The sequence below is a fragment of the Salvelinus alpinus genome, chromosome 22, assembly GCF_045679555.1.
Source record: "Salvelinus alpinus chromosome 22, SLU_Salpinus.1, whole genome shotgun sequence".
Classification (NCBI taxonomy): Eukaryota; Metazoa; Chordata; class Actinopteri; order Salmoniformes; family Salmonidae; genus Salvelinus; species Salvelinus alpinus.
In genome coordinates this window covers 30,141,230-30,159,928 of record NC_092107.1, presented here as the reverse complement: position 1 = coordinate 30,159,928, position 18,699 = coordinate 30,141,230, and the positions used below count along the sequence as shown (strand labels likewise).

General features: G+C 42.4%; 1 protein-coding gene across 2 annotated transcripts in view; it reads right to left on the bottom strand.

The window, feature by feature from the left end:
* Positions 1 to 5,055: 5,055 nt before the first annotated feature.
* Positions 5,056 to 18,699, bottom strand: part of LOC139549399 (chloride channel protein 2-like) — a 260,342-nt gene continuing 246,698 nt past the window's right edge. For both annotated transcript variants that reach the window (XM_071359868.1, XM_071359869.1), the window contains 3 exons: positions 15,893 to 15,997; positions 10,546 to 10,632; positions 5,056 to 5,388 (listed from right to left, as the gene is read on the bottom strand). In XM_071359868.1, coding sequence (XP_071215969.1) covers positions 5,179 to 5,388; positions 10,546 to 10,632; positions 15,893 to 15,997 — 402 coding nt within the window. In that variant the 3' untranslated portion in view covers positions 5,056 to 5,178. The remainder of the gene's footprint in view (positions 5,389 to 10,545; positions 10,633 to 15,892; positions 15,998 to 18,699) is intronic.

Genomic DNA, 18,699 nt, shown 5'->3' with positions numbered 1-18,699 from the left:
CCCCCCCCCCCCTCCAAACTGAACACACTGGGTAGACCTGAGATAGAGCTCTGTTCATGAATAAGGGACTAGCTATTTCTTGCATATTTCCTGACAATGAATACTTGTCCAGAGCCATAGAGCCAGTAGTATCTTGGATGATAATTGGTCTGACAAGTTTTAAGAGAAGCAAAAAGAAATCCCATGCTTGTCATCTCCTCTCTCCGTCTCCTAGGTCTCTCGCTCACACAGTATCAGTCGTAAGTCAGAGTTTAGTTTGCTCAGGGAAACTTTCTTCATAGAGCCCTCTGCACTTTTTTTTAGCAGCAATTACATCAATCTGCCTGTCTGACTATGAGTCACAGTTAAAATAGTCCCCCCTTGTATCCTCCTTACTCTCTGCCAATCTGGGGAGACGGACTTTTACTGTGACACCTTCATTTATTATTAATCAATATGAAGTCCACATCGCCTGGGACAGGAGATGAAACTGAAAGTGGTTGTATTGAGCATGTGTAAAACTGTTCCAAGGACTAGCACCACCATCAAAAACTAGCACCGGCACCACCACCACAATACAAATTACTTGTATGCCAATAAACTACAGAAGATGGGTAAAAAATTGTTTTGTTTTGTACCATTTGCCATTTTGTTTTGTACCATTTTCTCTCCATCATACACATACTCTGTTTCTCTCTCTAACAGGATTGGGCAGTGTTAGGTCTCATGTCAGATTGCAGTGTTGAGTGTTGGTCAGATTACAGGGATTACAGATTACACGGTGACATAATCCAGAACAAAAGGCGTCAGAAAAGGGACTGTTATCTCATCTGGAACAGCAGGGACGGGGCAGTTTAAAACACACCCTACTCTACAGCACAGCTGTCTGAAACACAGACGCTAGGCTCCACAGGGAGAGAGGTATACTTTTCACACCTTAACAAATTAACCCATTTAGCTATAATTAAGCATTTATCTGCCCATTTCAGTACAGATGGCATTTCACTCAGAAAAACAGATTTTTTTAACAACAAACACACTCCAGAGGGAAAGAATGAGAGAGCGATAGAAAAACAGAAAGAGAAAAAAAAACAGTTGCTGTTCTTCAGCTTCTGGGAGGAGAGGGGGGATGAGAGAAAAAGAGGGGTGAGGTAAAGGAAGATTCCAGACTCCCATTTGTTAAAAATTTCTTTATTCATCCCTGATATTTAAAAAAATTGTGAAAAATAGCACTGGACTTGTTAAGCTCTGGCTGGTTCGACCCCAGTGGGTTTCCGTAGTGGGCCTATAACACATCATACAGTCCAGAGTCAGACAGAGACAGTACAAGCAGCAGAATCCAGAAATGACCTGGGACCAAACAGACAGTGTGTGTCATTACATACATATTGTTTAACATTTTTCAATTTCTTCACAAAAAATAAGGTTCTTACATTCATGTCAAGTCATATATTAAAATCTGGTTAGAAAGTGAGATGAACAATCATTATTGCACAAGTTGATAATCTAATCATTCAAATAGAAATAATAAAAAAACTAACAAATCAGATTCTTCTATTTTGATTAACACCTATTAATAAATATGCGCCTGCCCTAAAATATCTATCTTGTAGTAAATGATGCCATAGACAACGGAAAAGGAAAATAAGAAGAAAATGACTAAAGAGAAACACAAAATAATGAAAAACCCATCTGAAAAATACAAACACTAAAGCAAATCAAACGTGCATTTTCGCTGGTCCCTTTGGCAAGCTTGGGGACTGACAATGGAGAGTTGCCATGGTGATTATGGATAATTGCACACTGTACTGACACATCCTCCGTGTGTGTGTGTGTATATATATCAAATGCAGAGACATGGGTAGTTATTTCTATCCCTCAAACTTATCACATTCATTTACAGAGAAAACCTATCCTACCCCTGTTACCATGCAGGGGCCAGGATGATGTAGGCACTTGTGAAATGACGATGTCATACAGACCACGAGAACACCCATGGGTCCTTTAAACATTCTATAAACGTTGGTTAAATGTTCCTGTTACTTCAGGTAGTGGGTCTCATTCTGCTTACTTTATAGTGTTACTTGCATTATACAAATTACATATATAAACATTGTAGAAATGTTGGGTACATGCTGCAAGGCTGGAAAAACATTGAACATTGGACCTTTTTATAACAATCAGACAGGGAAGAGAAATACGCAACAAAAACTAAAAAGGAGTTGCAGGAAGAGCAACTCGATAGATAGCAATGTAGATCAGTTAGATTTTAAATTAACAATCATGTATTACAGCAATGATGTTAAATATGTTAAATCTGTAAACCTATAGCAAAGTTTTAAATCCACACATTCCCCAAAAAGCCCATCTCCTTTTCCAAAATAAGCCATGATTAAAGCTCATTGGATGAATGAATGCCAATCAAACCTAGATCAAAACTAATTCAATGAGAAAAGATGCAAAATAAGTGAGAATAAAAACATTCAACAAAATAGCCATCAGCATATTGACATTGTCCATTAAAATGATATACACACAGGGTTACATTTAGAAAGAAACCTACCCAACCCTGTGTACACAACAAAATATTTCTCATATGTTCTGTTGGTCAAAGTTCTAACAATATGAAAACACAGCCTTCAAAGTCACATGCACTCCTTCATGCAAAGCCATGCTGTCACTCAAGGTGTGTGAGTGTCTCTCTCTGCATGTGAGGATGGGCATGTCAGTCTGTGAACATGTTAGTGTGTGTGTTTATGTATATGTGTGTGTGTATTTTCTTTTCAGTGGTGGTGAACAAGGCAAGAACTCACCACTGAAATGAAAACCTATTCATGCAATAACAATGTCAGTCAGTGTGTGTGTGTGTGTGCTTTATTCAATGTGGCACTGAATAAGGAATCTGAATGTGTATAACCAGTCAGATACTCTGAGCTTGTGTATGTGAGCAGAAATTATGACATTGCTGGGTGAAAACAGTAATATCCAAATAACAACAATTGCAGGTGGAAGGAGTGTTTGACACAGGAAGTGACTCTGCTCAGTCCTTTTCAGAGGCATCAGGCCTTTCAGTGCAAACATTACAAAGGAGAGAGGAAGAAAGAAGCCTCAAAATGACCCCTGCCTGTTAATCAATCAGTGAGAGAGAGCGAATGAGCGAGTGAGAGACTGAAAGAAAACGAGTAGTGGCCATACTTACTTTTTTTTTGCCGACAATTCAATAAGGAACTGTATGTGATCTGATTGGAAGCTGCACACTGGGCTTGTGCAGTATGGAGCTTATATCACCAAGCAAAACATACTTAATAGTTAAATACATTCAAATGACTAAGGAAACCATGCAGCACATTAAAAAAGCCAGCAACTGTCGTGAGGAAAATACATGAATAAGTCAAAATCAAGAGGTCAGACTCTTAACCATATAACCAGACCTCCTCTAGGCAGCTCTATATATCAGTAGGACTATTGATAACTCATACTGTAGTAGGAATGGAGTGCTTTATCATAGTTCATGTATAGATCACCGATCGGTAGTGTTTGATCATTGGTCAGTTAGTTCAGATATCTAGTTTCAGTCAGTTGGCTACTGGTCAGCATTATTTAAACTGGTTCTATGTGGTCTGGGTCTGACCTTACTCTGATCACCGTAGTGTTACTGGATAGTGGACAGTGGGGATGTGAAGTTGGCCAACCAGAAAGCTACCCTGGGTTCTATTGAAGAAAACTCCCTAACGCAGCAGATTAGATAACAGAAAATGCTTTCATTCTGTGATCTTTCATTCTTCCATTCACTCTCCCTCTTCCTCCCCCCTCCCTAGCCCAACATACTCAGTTAGGGTTATTAAGAGCTACACCTAAAGAAAGCCCTCTTCTCTTGGACTGGCTCTTATTAAAATCTGTGTGTGTGTTTTTGAGGCCGTGTTTTCTTAAAGGATTGCACAGCATGTGTGTTGAAGCATGCTGAAAGGTAAATGTTAACACATGTTTTCACCATTCTACAGAATACCTACATACTGTACATCTGTTTGCATAGAGTAGACTATTCTCTCACCCAGACTCAAGCACTAATGTAACACAGAAAAGAATAGGGGTAGAGGGAGAGGACAGAGAGAGAGTGGTGAAGACATCTCCCAATGTGAGACCAGAACAGTATGTGGTTCTCTCTACAGAGGTAAGGTGATTTTTTTTTTTTTTTTTTTTTTTTTTTTACATTTTATTGTCACAGATAGTTGCAGGGAAATGTGTTGTTGTTGTTTTACCGGGTCAGCCACACCTGGAGCAAATTAGGGTTAAGTGTTGCTCAAAGATAGACTTTTCACCCTGTTGCCTCAGGTATTCGAACCAGCGACCTTTCGGTTACTGGCCCAACGCTCTAACCACTAGGCTACTTATTTCCAGTTCTAGGTCACTAAAACAGATGGGAACAAACTAGAACACAGCTGGAATGTTAAGACTGAAATGTGTCTGATAAGAAGATTCAAATCACAAAGGAATTAAAGCAGGTGGTTGGTTTCGCTACCTTCTTCGTGTAAATACATACAAACCAATACGTCCATGCACTCAATACATACACTCACATCCATACCGGTACACAAGCCTATCTTCTTATCACTGTTGAACCGTCTGCATATGGAAGACTGGTCAGAAAGAAACGTTTACAGGTCCACAAAATGCAAACAAACTTTGAACATTTCCTCACCAATACCAAAGTTGGCAAAAAAAGAAAATGCAATCCCTTTTACAGTCAAACCACATTCTATACATTTTGTTCTGACAAACTTTGTTAAGCAGTGACACCTTAACTCCTCTCCCCTCCCTAACACACAGATCTATTCTGTTGTGGGCCCCCCCAAACCTAGTGGAGAGCAGGGTCCAGTCTGTGGTGAGTCAATCCCTTGAGTTGAGTAAGTGCAGGGCCCAAAGGCCCACCGGGAGGAGGGGTAAAGGAGAGAGGGATGGAAAGGAAGGCAAGGAGAGGAAGCGAGAACTCTATATTCCAGAATTAAATATTGATCCAAGCTATGAGGTTGCAGCATCGGTTGTGGTTTCTAAGTGGGGGGGGGGGGGGGGGGGGGGGTCAACGCTCATCCTACTCCTCCCCCCTCCTCGGCAATATACCTGTCTACATTTACCTGTCCCAATCCCCATCCAATATACCTCTCCCAAAAATATGTCCCCATCTCCCTGTCCCCATCCCCCTCACTGGGACTTCTCGTCAGAGTCAGAGGCCAGGTGCTCCCGGGGGAGGGACATGGACTTGTGGCGGTCCCACAGCTTGTGGAGCTCTGTGGCTTCGTTCTCGCTATTGCTGCTGCTGGTGCCACTGGTGCCGCTGTCCCGGAAACTGGACAGAGGGGGGCGCACCTTCACCCCCTTCACCGCCACAGAGCCCTCGATGGCCTTCCGCAGCTACAGAGATAATACAGGAAGAATCAGTCAACAAACGCCAAGAGACTTTCCCAATCCAAAACAGACCCCTAGCCTGAACACTTTGACACTTAGGGACTACGGGTCACAGTTATGGAGTACCAGTCAATTTGGGATTGAACATAATGAAGGCTTTGTATCAGAGGGGACAGTTGGGTTAAATGCGGAAGACACATTTCAGTTGAAGGCATTCAGTTGAACAACTGAATAGGTTTCCCTCTTTTGTGTAGACCAAAGCAGAATGGTGAGGTTTAACCATGGCAATATTACAGGTGATAATATTGGTGCGTGTGGCCCTGCTACCATGGTAATAAAGTAGTCTTGGGCTGTATACCGGGTATTTGGAAATGGCTACGGGATGTTTTTTCAATACAGTCAATACCGTTGAAACTATTTCTTTGAAGTATTACTCTTTTTTGTGCATATTTGTAGTTATTTGTTAAGCAAATACCTGCAGTCGACTTTTGCAATATGTTAGGAGATAAAGATTGCGTTTTTCATTTCACTGGTCACAATTTTTCATTATGAAACTTACCGGTTGTTCCGTCATGTGGTGTTTGTTTACGAGTACACAACGACAAGAGTCACTCTCTGTTGTGCAACATGCACCAGATGATCTAGTATGGAATTCACAACTAAATGTTTGCCAGCTAGATATCTTATAAATATTAAGTGTCTAAAATGTGCTAAATGCTCTGCAGTTGTGTATTTGGTTTGCTAATTTAGTAGCTAGTTATCTAGCTAAGTGGTTAGCTTCTTCCAAAATCAAGCTTCCCAAATCAAATTGTATTTGTCACATGCGCCAAATACAACAGGTGTAGACCTTACTGTGAAATGCTTACTTACAAACCCTTAACCAACAAATCAGTTAAGAAAATAAAAAAGTAACACAATAGAATAATAATAATAATAATGAGGCTATATACAGGGGGTACCGGTACCAAGTCAATGTGCGGGGATACAGGTTAGTTGAAGTAATTTGTACATGTAGGTAGGGGTAAAGTGACCATGCATAGATAATAAACAGCGAGTAGCAGCAGTGTAAAAACAAAGGAGGGGGGGTGTCAATGAAAATAGTCTGGTTGGCCATTTTATTAATTGTTCAGCAGTCTTATGGCTTGGGGGTAGAAGCTGTTAAGGAGCCTTTTGGACCTAGACTTGGCTTTCCGGTACTGCTTGCCCTGCGGAAGCAGAGAGAACAGTCTATGACTTGGGTGACCAGAGTCTTTGACAATTTTGTGGGCCTTCCTCTGACACCGCCTAGTATATACAGTACCAGTCAAAGGATTTTTCTTTATTTTGACTACTTTCTACATTGTTAAATACTAGTGAAGACATCAAAACAATGAAATAACACATATGGAATCATGTAGTAACCAAAAAAGTGTTCAAAATATATTTTATATTTGAGATTCAATAAAAGTAGCCACCCTTTGCCTTGATGACAGCTTTGCACACTCTTGGCATTATCTCAACCAGCTTCATGAGGTAGTCACCTGGAATACATTTCAATTAACAGGTGTGCCTTGTTAAAAGTTAATTTGTGGAATTTATTTCCTCAATGCGTTCAGCGTTTGAGCCAATCGGTTGTGTTGTGACAAGGTAGGGGTGGTATACAGATGATAGCCCTATTTGGTAAAAGACCAAGTCCATATTATGGCAAGAACAGCTAGATTAAGCAAAGAGAAACGACAGTCCATCATTACTTTAAGACATGAAGGTCAGTCAATGAGTAACATTTCAAGAACTTCAAAAGTTTCTTCAAGAGCAGTTGCAAAAACTATCAAGCGCTATGATGAAACTGGCTCTCATGAGGACCGTCACAGTAAAGGAAGACCCAGAGTTACTTCTGCTGCAGAGAATAAGTTAATTACAGTTATCTGCACCTCAGATTGCAGCCCAAATAAACGCTTCAGAGTTCAAGTAACAGACACATCTCAACATCAACTGTTCAGAGGAGACCTTCATGGTCGAAATTGCTGCAAAGAAACCACTACTAAAGGACACCAATAAGAAGAAGAGACTTGCTTGGGCCACGAAACACGAGCAATGGGCATTACCCAGGTGGAAATCTGTCCTTTGGTCTGATGAGTCCAAATATGAGATTTTTGGTTCCAACCACCGTGTCTTTGTGAGACGCAGAGTAGGTGAACGGATGATCTCTGCATCCTGACTGGTTGCATCACAGCCTGGTATGGTAATTGCTCGGCCTCTGACCGCAAGGCACTACAAAGGCTAGTTCGTACGGCCCAGTACATCACTGGGGCTAAGCTGCCTGCCATCCAGGACCTCTACACCAGGAGGTGTCAGAGGAAGGCCCTAAAAATTGTCAGACCCCAGCCACCCCAGTCATAGACTGTTCTCTTTACTACCGCATGGCAAGCGGTAACGGAGTGCCAAGTCTAGGACAAAAAGGCTTCTCAACAGTTTTTACCCCCAAGCCATAAGACTACTGAACAGGTAATCAAATGACTATTTGCATTGTGCCCCCCCCCCCCCCCCCCCCCAAACCCCTCTTTTACGCTGCTGCTACTCTCTGTTTATCATATATGCATAGTCACTTTAACTATACATTCATGTACATACTACCTCAATTGGCCCGACCAACCAGTGCTCCCGCACATTGGCTAACCGGGCTATCTGCATTGTGTCCCGCCACCCACCACCCCCTCTTTTACGCTACTGCTACTCTCTGTTCATCATATATGCATAGTCACTTTAACCATATCTACATGTACATACTACCTCAATCAGCCCGACTAACCGGTGTCTGTATGTAGCCTTGCTACTTTTATAGCCTCGCTACTGTTATTTTACTGTTGTTTTTATTTCTTTACTTACCTTATGTCTTTACTTACCTTACCTAATACCTTTTTTGCACTATTGGTTAGAGCATGTAAGTAAGCATTTCACTGTAAGGTCTACACCTGTTGTATTCAGTGCACATGACAAATAAACTTTGATTTGATTTGTGTGGTTCCCACCGTGAAGCATGGAGGAGGTGGTGTGATGGTGCTTTGCTGGTGACACTGTTAGTGATTTATTTAGAATACAAGGCACACTTAACCAGCATGGCTACCCAAGCATTCTGCAGCGATACGCCATCCCATCTGGTTTGTGCTTAGTGGGACTATCATTTGTTTTACAACAGGACAGTTTCCATACCAGGCGATGATGCAACCGGTCAGGATGCTATCGATGGTGCAGCTGTAGAACTTTGAGGATCTGGGGACCCATGCCAAGTCTCCTGAGGGGGAAAACCTTTGCCGTACCCTCTTCACGACTTTCCTGATGTGTTTGAACCATGATAGGTTGTTGGTGATGTGGACACCAAGGAACTCTCGACCCGCTCCACTACAGTCCTGTCGATGTGAATGGGGGCCCTCCTTTTCCTGTAGTCCACAATCTTCTCCTTTGATGCTCTTTGTTCTTTGCCTTGCAGTCTAATATTTGCTTGGTCTGTGCAGCAAAACCTGAATAGCATATTTTTGTTACTAGTATAACCTTATGAGCTGGGTTGTCTGTCCTGCAAATACTTTAGGTCAGAGACTTAAGTATTTGTTAGCATTTAGTTAGCATTTTCTATGGGATTTGACATGTACTTGTTAGCATTTCTAACCTTCGGATTACAAAGGCTCAGTGGGGTTCGAAAATTGCTCCCCTTGTGTTCAGTGCAGGTATTAATGAATATCCTGGTATTGCACAAGGTCGGTATGAAGATATGACAATATAGATACTGCCCAAGCCTATAATAAAGTAAAAATTACCACATTTTATGGTTATGGAAGTCAACATTTATCACCCCTAACAATAGCCGTGATCAGACGTCATGCCACACACTCCATCCCTCTCCTTCCCCAACCATGACAGACGTCTGGCCAACAGCTGTTTCTAAACACACACAAACACAGCCATCCCTGTATATCTAGTTATTAGGAGGTATAAGGAGAGCTGAATACAGCAGTACTGTGTGACAGAGAAAGTACTGCTGCATTTGACCCTGCTGATCATCTATGAACATTTGAAGAACAATCTGGCCTTAAATGGCAATGTACTTTTATAATCACCACCCGCACAGCCAGAAGAGGACTGGCCACCCCTCAGAGCCTGGTTCCTTCTCCTTTCTAGGTAGTTTTTCCTAGCCACTATGCTTCTACATCTGCATTGCTTGCTGTTTGGGGTTTTAGGCTGGGTTTCTGTATAGCGCTTTGTGATATCTGCTGATGTAAAAATTGCTTTAGAAATACATTTGATTGATTGATTGAAGAAGCAAGGCGAGGAGACGAGACGAGAGGCGAGGAGAAGCTCGTCTCACTGCTGTTTTTGTCTGCTGTTTAACACCAAACAAAAGGCCTAAATGTCAGCCAGTGGAACAACACTGTGCTTAGCAACAATCTCCTGTTTTCCAGACAATTTACAAAGACTGCGTGCTTCTGCCTGTTTTGTTTGTGAAGGGAGAGCAAGAGAGAAATAACAAGAGACAGTGAGAGGAGAGACTGCAAGGAACATTAACCAGTAATTTGTCTTGCTGTCTGTCACCAATTGAAGGGCCGGAAAGAGCAGAGCTCATTAATGCTGACTGTGTGTGATGGTGGTGACAGTTCCCTTTCAGTCAGTCAACTTCGGTACAACACAAAGTCATGACTTTGGTTGAAGGAACAAAAATCACGCCTGACAAGGACAATGAAATCCGTTGGGGTCGGGATTCCATTTTCTCACAGTATTTTGTACCGACTTTGATTGAAAAGAGAACGTAACGTTATGACTATAACTACTGTTCCCTGAAGGAGGGAAACGAGGTACAGCACCTGTTTGTCCCCACACCGCATGTTCCTGGGCTCAGTGAAAATCGGTATTAAATTGAAGGAATGAATCCGAGCCTCACAGGCCTGATTTTAGTTCATTCAACTAAAGTCGCAAGAGAGCAAATCCCCCATAGTATGTTGTACTGACGTTTCCCTCCTTCAGTGAACAGTAGTTGCAGTCATAACGTCATGTTATGCTGATGATTGTGACAGTGAGAAAGATGATGATGATGGAGAGGTCTATGACAATGGTGGCTTTTGTTATGTTGTAATCGATGATGATGGGACAGTGCCATGTTGATGTGCTCAACCCCAGGTGATCTGCGTCACTCACCTCTTTGAGGGACACCACTCCGATGAGTCGTCCAATGCTGGTGACGTAGGCATGGTCCAACCCCAGCAGAGAGAAGATGGTGTGGGTCTGGGGACAAGAGAACAATACACTTAGAATCCAGAACAGAACCAACTGCTAGAACACTTAGAACCAATATATAGAACACTTAGAAACAACAGCTAGAACGAATCAATATCTAGAACACTTAGAACTAACAGCTAGAACTCTTAGAACGAACATTTAGAATACTTGGAACGAACACCTTAAACTGCTAGAACCAACATCTAGAACACAACCAACCATATATTTCCTTTTGACACTCCTTTAGAGACATGGCGTCCTGTGAAAATCTTAGAGAAGCTATTAAGCTATTAATCTTAGAGAAGCCTAACCAAGGACGTCAGAGGACAAAAATCAGTTAACCACCTAACTGAGGAACTCAATTTAACCTTGCGCAATACCCTAGATGCAGTTGCACCCCTAAAAACGAAAAACATTTGTCATAAGAAACTAGCTCCCTGGTATACAGAAAATACCCGAGCTCTGAAGCAAGCTTCCAGAAAATTGGAACGGAAATGGCGCCACACCAAACTGGAAGTCTTCCGACTAGCTTGGAAAGACAGTAGCGTGCAGTATCGAAGAGCCCTCACTGCTGCTCGATCATCCTATTTTTCCAACTTAATTGAGGAAAATAAGAACAATCCGAAATTTATTTTTGATACTGTCGCAAAGCTAACAAAAAGCAGTATTCCCCGAGAGAGGATGGCTTTCACTTCAGCAGTAATAAATTCATGAACTTCTTTGAGGAAAAGATCATGATCATTGGAAACCAAATTACGGACTCCTCTTTAAATCTGCGTATTCCTCCAAAGCTCAGCTGACCTGAGTCTGCACAACTCTGCCAGGACCTAGGATCAAGAGAGACACTTAAGAGATATAGTACTAAAACACTTGACACAATGATGAAAATAATCATGGCCTCTAAACCTTCAAGCTGCATACTGGACCCTATTCCAACTAAACTACTGAAAGAGCTGCTTCCTGTGCTCGGCCCTCCTATGTTGAACATAATAAACGTCTCTCTATCCACCGGATGTGTACCAAACTCACTAAAAGTGGCAGTAATAAAGCCTCTCTTGAAAAAGCCAAACCTTGACCCAGAAAAATAAATAAAATAAAAATCGGCCTATATCGAATCTTCCATTCCTCTCAAAGATTTTAGGAAAAGCTGTTGCGCAGAAACTCACTGCCTTCCTGAAGACAAACAATGTATACGAAATGCTTCAGTCTGGTTTTAGACCCCATCATAGCACTGAGACTGCACTTGTGAAGGTGGTAAATGACCTTTTAATGGCGTCAGACCGAGGCTCTGCATCTGTCCTCGTGCTCCTAGACCTTAGTGCTGACTTTGATACCATCGATCACCACATTCGTTTGGAGAGATTAGAAACCCAAATTGGTCTACACGGACAAGTTTTCTCCTGGTTTAGATCTTATCTGTCGGAAAGATATCAGTTTGTCTCTTTGAATGGTTTGTCCTCTGACAAATCAACTGTACATTTCGGTGTTCCTCAAGGTTCCGTTTTGGGACCACTATTGTTTTCACTATATATTTTACCTCTTGGGGATGTCATTCGAAAACATAATGTTAACTTTCACTGCTATGCGGATGACACACAGCTGTACATTTCAATGAAACATGGTGAAGCCCCAAAATTGCCCTCGCTAGAAGCCTGTGTTTCAGACATAAGGAAGTGGATGGCTGCAAACGTTCTACTTTTAAACTCAGACAAAACAGAGATGCTTGTTCTAGGTCCCAAGAAACAAAGAGATCTTCTGTTGAATCTGACAATTAATCTTGATGGTTGTACAGTCGTCTCAAATAAAACTGTGAAGGACCTCTGCGTTACTCTGGACCCTGATCTCTCTTTTGACGAACATATCAAGACTGTTTCAAGGACAGCTTTGTTCCGAAATGTGATCATATTACTCCAGTGCTAGCCTCCCTACACTGGCTTCCTGTTAAGGCAAGGGCCGATTTCAAGGTTTTACTGCTAACCTACAAAGCATTACATGGGCTTGCTCCTACCTATCTTTCCAATTTGGTCCTGCCGTACATACCTACACGTACGCTACGATCACAAGACGCAGGCCTCCTAATTGTCCCTAGAATTTCTAAGCAAACAGCTGGAGGCAGGGCTTTCTCCTATGAGCTCCATTTTTATGGAATGGTCTGCCTACCCATGTGAGAGACGCAGACTCGGTCTCAACCTTTAAGTCTTTACTGAAGACTCATCTCTTCAGTGGGTCATATGATTGAGTGTAGTCTGGCCCAGGAGTGTGAAGGTGAACGGAAAGGCTCTGGAGCAACGAACCGCCCTTGCTGTCTCTGCCTGGCCGGTTCCCCTCTATCCACTGGGATTCTCTGCCTCTAACCCTATTACAGGGGCAGAGTCACTGGCTTACTGGTGCTCTTTCATGCTGTCCCTAGGAGGGGTGCGTCACTTGAGTGGGTTGAGTCACTGACGTGATCTTCCTGTCTAGGTTGGCGCCACCCCTTGGGTTGTGCCGTGGCGGAGATCTTTGTGGGCTATACTCGGCCTTGTCTCAGGATGGTAAGTTGTTGGTTGAAGATATCCCTCTAGTGGTGTGGGGGCTGTGCTTTGGCAAAGTGGGTGGGGTTATATCCTTCCTGTTTGGCCCTGTCCGGTGGTATCATCGGATGGGGGCACAGTGTCTCCTGACCCCTCCTGTCTCAGTCTCCTGTATTTATGCTGCAGTAGTTTATGTGTCGGGGGGCTAGGGTCAGTTTGTTATATCTGGAGTACTTCTCCTGTCTTATCCGGTGTCGTGTGTGAATTTAAGTATGCTCTCTCTAATTCTCTCTTTCTCTCCATCTTTCTTTCTCCTCGGAGTACCTGAGCCCTAGGACCATGCCTCAGGACTACCTGGCATGATGACTCCTTGCTGTCCCCAGTCCACCTGGCCGTGCTGCTGCTCCAGTTTCAACTGTTCTGCCTGCGGCTATGGAACCCTGACCTGTTCACCGGACGTGCTACCTGTCACAGACCTGCTGTTTTCAACTCTCTAGAGACTGCAGGAGCGGTAGAGATACTCTTAATGATCGGCTATGAAAAGCCAACTGACATTTACTCCTGAGGTGCTGACTTGCTGCACCCTCGACAACTACTGTGATTATTATTATTTGACCATGCTGGTAATTTATGAACATTTGAACATCTTGGCCATGTTCTGTTATAATCTCCACCCGGCACAGCCAGAAGAGGACTGGCCACCCCTCATAGCCTGGTTCCTCTCTAGGTTTCTTCCTAGGTTTTGGCTTTTCTAAGGAGATTTCCCTAGCCACCGTGCTTCTACACCTGCATTGCTTGCTGTTTGGGGTTTTAGGCTTGGTTTCTGTACAGCACTTTGAGATATCAGCTGATGTAAGAAGGGCTATATAAATAAATTTGATTTGACAAATTTGATTTGATTAAACTACAGCAGTTAGTGCATTAGAACAGTCAGCTCAGTGGTCACTGGAGAGCTGAATGGTGTGCAAGCTCCTTCCTCATTCAACTAATGAGGTAATCAGCAAGTCATCAAAAGTAATCACCTTGATTAGCCTAATCGGGTGTTTGAGCACCACAGAGCTAGATTGTTGTGAAAGGTACAACATCCCTACTGATACTGTAAGCTACTAGAACCTCAAGTGAACCACACAGACAGCGTCTTGAGCCTAAATAACCTTATTTGTTATTTAAATATTTAATGCAAATGGGAGTTAACCATTACGATGTACCAGGAAACAAACATAAAACAGCATGGAATACACATCACCCAGACTGATAGACGCAAGAGAACAAACATGAATGTCCATAAGTCTCTCTCACACAAACACATAGACACAGACACAGACAGATGAGCTGGGACAAAAATTGATATGGCAATAAATTGTCTGAATTGATGCAATAACGATAAATATGACAATTGTTTTAAACCTATGTGCCCACAGTGAAAAGAAAATATCCTTTAAAAAAGGTCCAATGCATCCGTTTTAACAAAGCACACCTGTTAATTGAAATGCATTCCAGGTGACTACCTCATGAAGCTGGTTGAGAGAATGCCAAGGGTGTGCAAAGATGTCATCAAGGCAAAGGGTGGCTACATTGAAGAATTTCAAATATAAAACATATTTTGATCTGTTTAACACTTTTTTTTGGTTATTACATGATTCCATATGTGTTATTTCATAGTTTTGATGTCTTCACTATTATTCTACAATGTAGAAAATAGTAAAAATTAAGGAAAACCCTGGAATGAATAGGTGTGTCCACACTTTTGACTGGTACTGTATATATAAACCACAGTAAAATCATGTTTTTGACTGCACTGGGCCTTTAAACTACTACTACTAGTTTGATGGTTGTATCACCATCAATTGTCCTATTAACAAGCCCCCATATTAGCAAACTTATTTCATTTCAAACTTCACATTTCTCTAGTATAGGCTACTTATCATCATGAACGACATCAGCAAAATGCCTGCGATAAGTGATTGGTATGGTCGGTTGGTTCTATTCTATTTGGTATGGTTGGTATGGTTCTATTCAAAATCCTATTTTCCCTAACCATAACCTGTAACACTGTCCCTAATTCGAACACTACTGTATCCCTAAAGCTTAAAATAGCCTTTGTCCTCATGGGGATGTGGAAAATGTCCCCACAAGTGATAATTTTCCTTGTTTAACTATCCTTGTAGGGACCTTTGAGGATAGAAGAACCAACCACACACACACACAGATGAATATGTGGAGGGAGATTGTGTCTGGTAATGGGTGTTGGCAGTGTGCGGCGAGGGAGGTTGAGGGAGGGGAGAGCTTGATGGATTGGTGCAGAATCCCACTCTTAAATGTTTAAACAGCACGCACACAGCGCAGGGAGGAAAGGAGTGGAAAAGAGAGGAGAAGGGGGAGGGCATTATGAATGGAGGACATTAGGCCTGCCAGGCAAGTGAGAACGAGTGTGTGTGTGTAAAAATGCTCTGTAGTGTATGTGAGTGTGTGTCACAGTAGGACAACTAAATCAACACTGTTCAAAAGCACCCCCCCCCCCCCCCCCCTTTCATGCAGCCTGTTCTTTTCTCCTGCACTCAGAGGGAGACTTATTGTGGCAGTACAGACATGCTTGTGTGTATGTGTGCACTTGCAATGCAGTGGCTATAATAGCATTGACACCGGACTATCCATCTACTATACTCATTTTACAATATTAATCCTGGAGCGATTTATTCAAAAGGGGGTTGTACTGAGCAGTATAACTAACAGACAGATTGACAGACACAGACCTTATGTAGTGAGGTGCGCTCCACCAGTTGGAAGGGGGCGGGGTCGATCTTGCAGTTGTCAAAGTTCACCTGCTCGTCAAGCTGGTTCTCCTCCCACTCTGCAATCTGCAACCCAGAGGAAGAGGAGGATGAAGAGGAGAGTGGAGAGAAACAGTATGGAAGTACTCAAACCCTCTTAGACATATAGAATACTTAAATGGTTTTTACATCCATGGTGATGAAATAATGGATATGGCATGTATCTTTAATTCAGTAAGGTATTCACTAATATTTCAGAAGACAAAAAACACCTTTTGGAATATCAATTTAAGGCCTTAAACTCCAGTGATTGTTACCGATATGGGGTTCCTCAAATCTAAATGCTAATAGCTTAGAAAATATGAGAGTGATATGCATAATAAACATGGTAGCAGTTGAAAGGGAAACGCGTGAGATTTTAGAGATGACAGATTATGGAATAATGTTCAGAACAAAAGGTGAGAATAAAACAGTTAAAGTGCTTATCAGTGGAAACATCTCAGACTATTTCAATTGACGTACCACCAAGCATTTCAGTTTTAATCTAAAATCCAATAATTCCTAATATCAACCAAATCACTTTGCAAACCCCAACACTAACTTCAATCCCTATTCTACACTATTCAATAGCAATAGAATATATATATATACACACACACACACACAGCAAAAAAATAAAAGTCCCTTTTTCAGGACCATGTCTTTCAAAGATAATTTGAAAGAAATCCAAATAACTTCACAGATCTTCATTGTAAAGGGTTTAAACACTGTTTCCCATGCTTGTTCAATGAACCATATATAATTAATGAACACGCACCTGTGGAACGGTCGTTAAGACACTAACAGCTTACAGACGGTAGGAAATTTAGTGTCCTAAGTTTTCATAACTGTGACCTTAAGAGGCCTTTCTACTGACTCTGAAAAACACCAAAAGAAAGATCCCCAGGGTCCCTGCTCATCTGCATGAACATGCCTTAGGCATGCTGCAAGGAGGCATGAGGACTGCAGATGTGGCCAGGGCAATAAATTGCCGTACTGTGAGATGCCTAAGACAGCGCTACAGGGAGACAGGATGGACAGCTGATCGTTCTCGCAGTGGCAGACCACGTGTAACAACACCTGCACAGGATCGGTACATCCAAACATCACACCTGCGGGACAGGTACAGGATGGCAACAACTGCCCGAGTTACACCAGGAATGCACAATCCCTCCATCAGTGCTCAGACTGTCCGCAATAGGCTGAGAGAGGCTGGACTGTTAGTCACAGGTCTGTGGAACTTGTTCATTTTGTGTCTGTTGTTGAATCTTGTTATGGTCATACAAATATTTATACATGTTAAGTTTGCTGAAAATAAACGCAGTTGACAGTGAGAGGACGTTTATTTTTTTGCTGAGTAATGTGTATATATATATATATATATATATATATATATATATATATATATATATATATATATATATATATATATATATATATACAGTGGGGAGAACAAGTATTTGATACACTGCCGATTTTGCAGGTTTTCCTACTTACAAAGCATGTAGAGGTCTGTAATTTTTATCATAGGTACACTTCAACTATGAGAGACGGAATCTAAAACAAAAATCCAGAAAATCACATTGTATGATTTTTAAGTAATTAATTTGCATTTTATTGCATGACATAAGTATTTGATACATCAGAAAAGCAGAACTTAATATTTGGTACAGAAACCTTTGTTTGCAATTACAGAGATCATACGTTTCCTGTAGTTCTTGACTAGGTTTGCACACACTGCAGCAGGGATTTTGGCCCACTCCTCCCTACAGATCTTCTCCAGATCCTTCAGGTTTTGGGGCTGTCGCTGGGCAATACGGAGTTTCAGCTCCCTCCAAAGATTTTCTATTGGGTTCAGGTCTGGAGACTGGCTAGGCCACTCCAGGACCTTGAGATGCTTCTTACGGAGCCACTCCTTAGTTGCCATGGCTGTGTGCTTCGTGTCGTTGTCATGCTGGAAGACCCAGCCACGACCCATCTTCAATGCTCTTACTGAGGGAAGGTTGTTGGCCAAGATCTCGCGATACATGGCCCCATCCATCCTCCCCTCAATACGGTGCAGTCGTCCTGTCCCCTTTGCAGAAAAGCATCCCCAAAGAATGATGTTTCCACCTCCATGCTTCACGGTTGGGATGGTGTTCTTGGGGTTGTACTCATACTTCTTCTTCCTCCAAACACGGCGAGTGGAGTTAGACCAAAAAGCTCTATTTTTGTCTCATCAGACCACATGACCTTCTCCCATTCCTCCTCTGGATCATCCAGATGGTCATTGGCAAACTTCAGACAGGCCTGGACATGCACTGGCTTAAGCAGGGGGACCTTGCGTGCGCTGCAGGATTTTAATCCATGACGGCGTAGTGTGTTACTAATGGTTTTCTTTGAGACTGTGGTCCCAGCTCTCTTCAGGTCATTGACCAGGTCCTGCCGTGTAGTTCTGCGCTGATCCCTCACCTTCCTCATGATCATTGATGCCCCACGAGGTGAAATCTTGCATGGAGCCCCAGACCGAGGGTGATTGACCGTCATCTTGAACTTCTTCCATTTTCTAATAATTGCGCCAACAGTTGTTTCCTTCTCACCAAGCTGCTTGCCTATTGTCCTGTAGCCCATCCCAGCCTTGTGCAGGTCTACAATTTTATCCCTGATGTCCTTACACAGCTCTCTGGTCTTGGCCATTGTGGAGAGGTTGGAATCTGTTTGATTGAGTGTGTGGACAGGTGTCTTTTGTACAGGTAACGAGTTCAAACAGG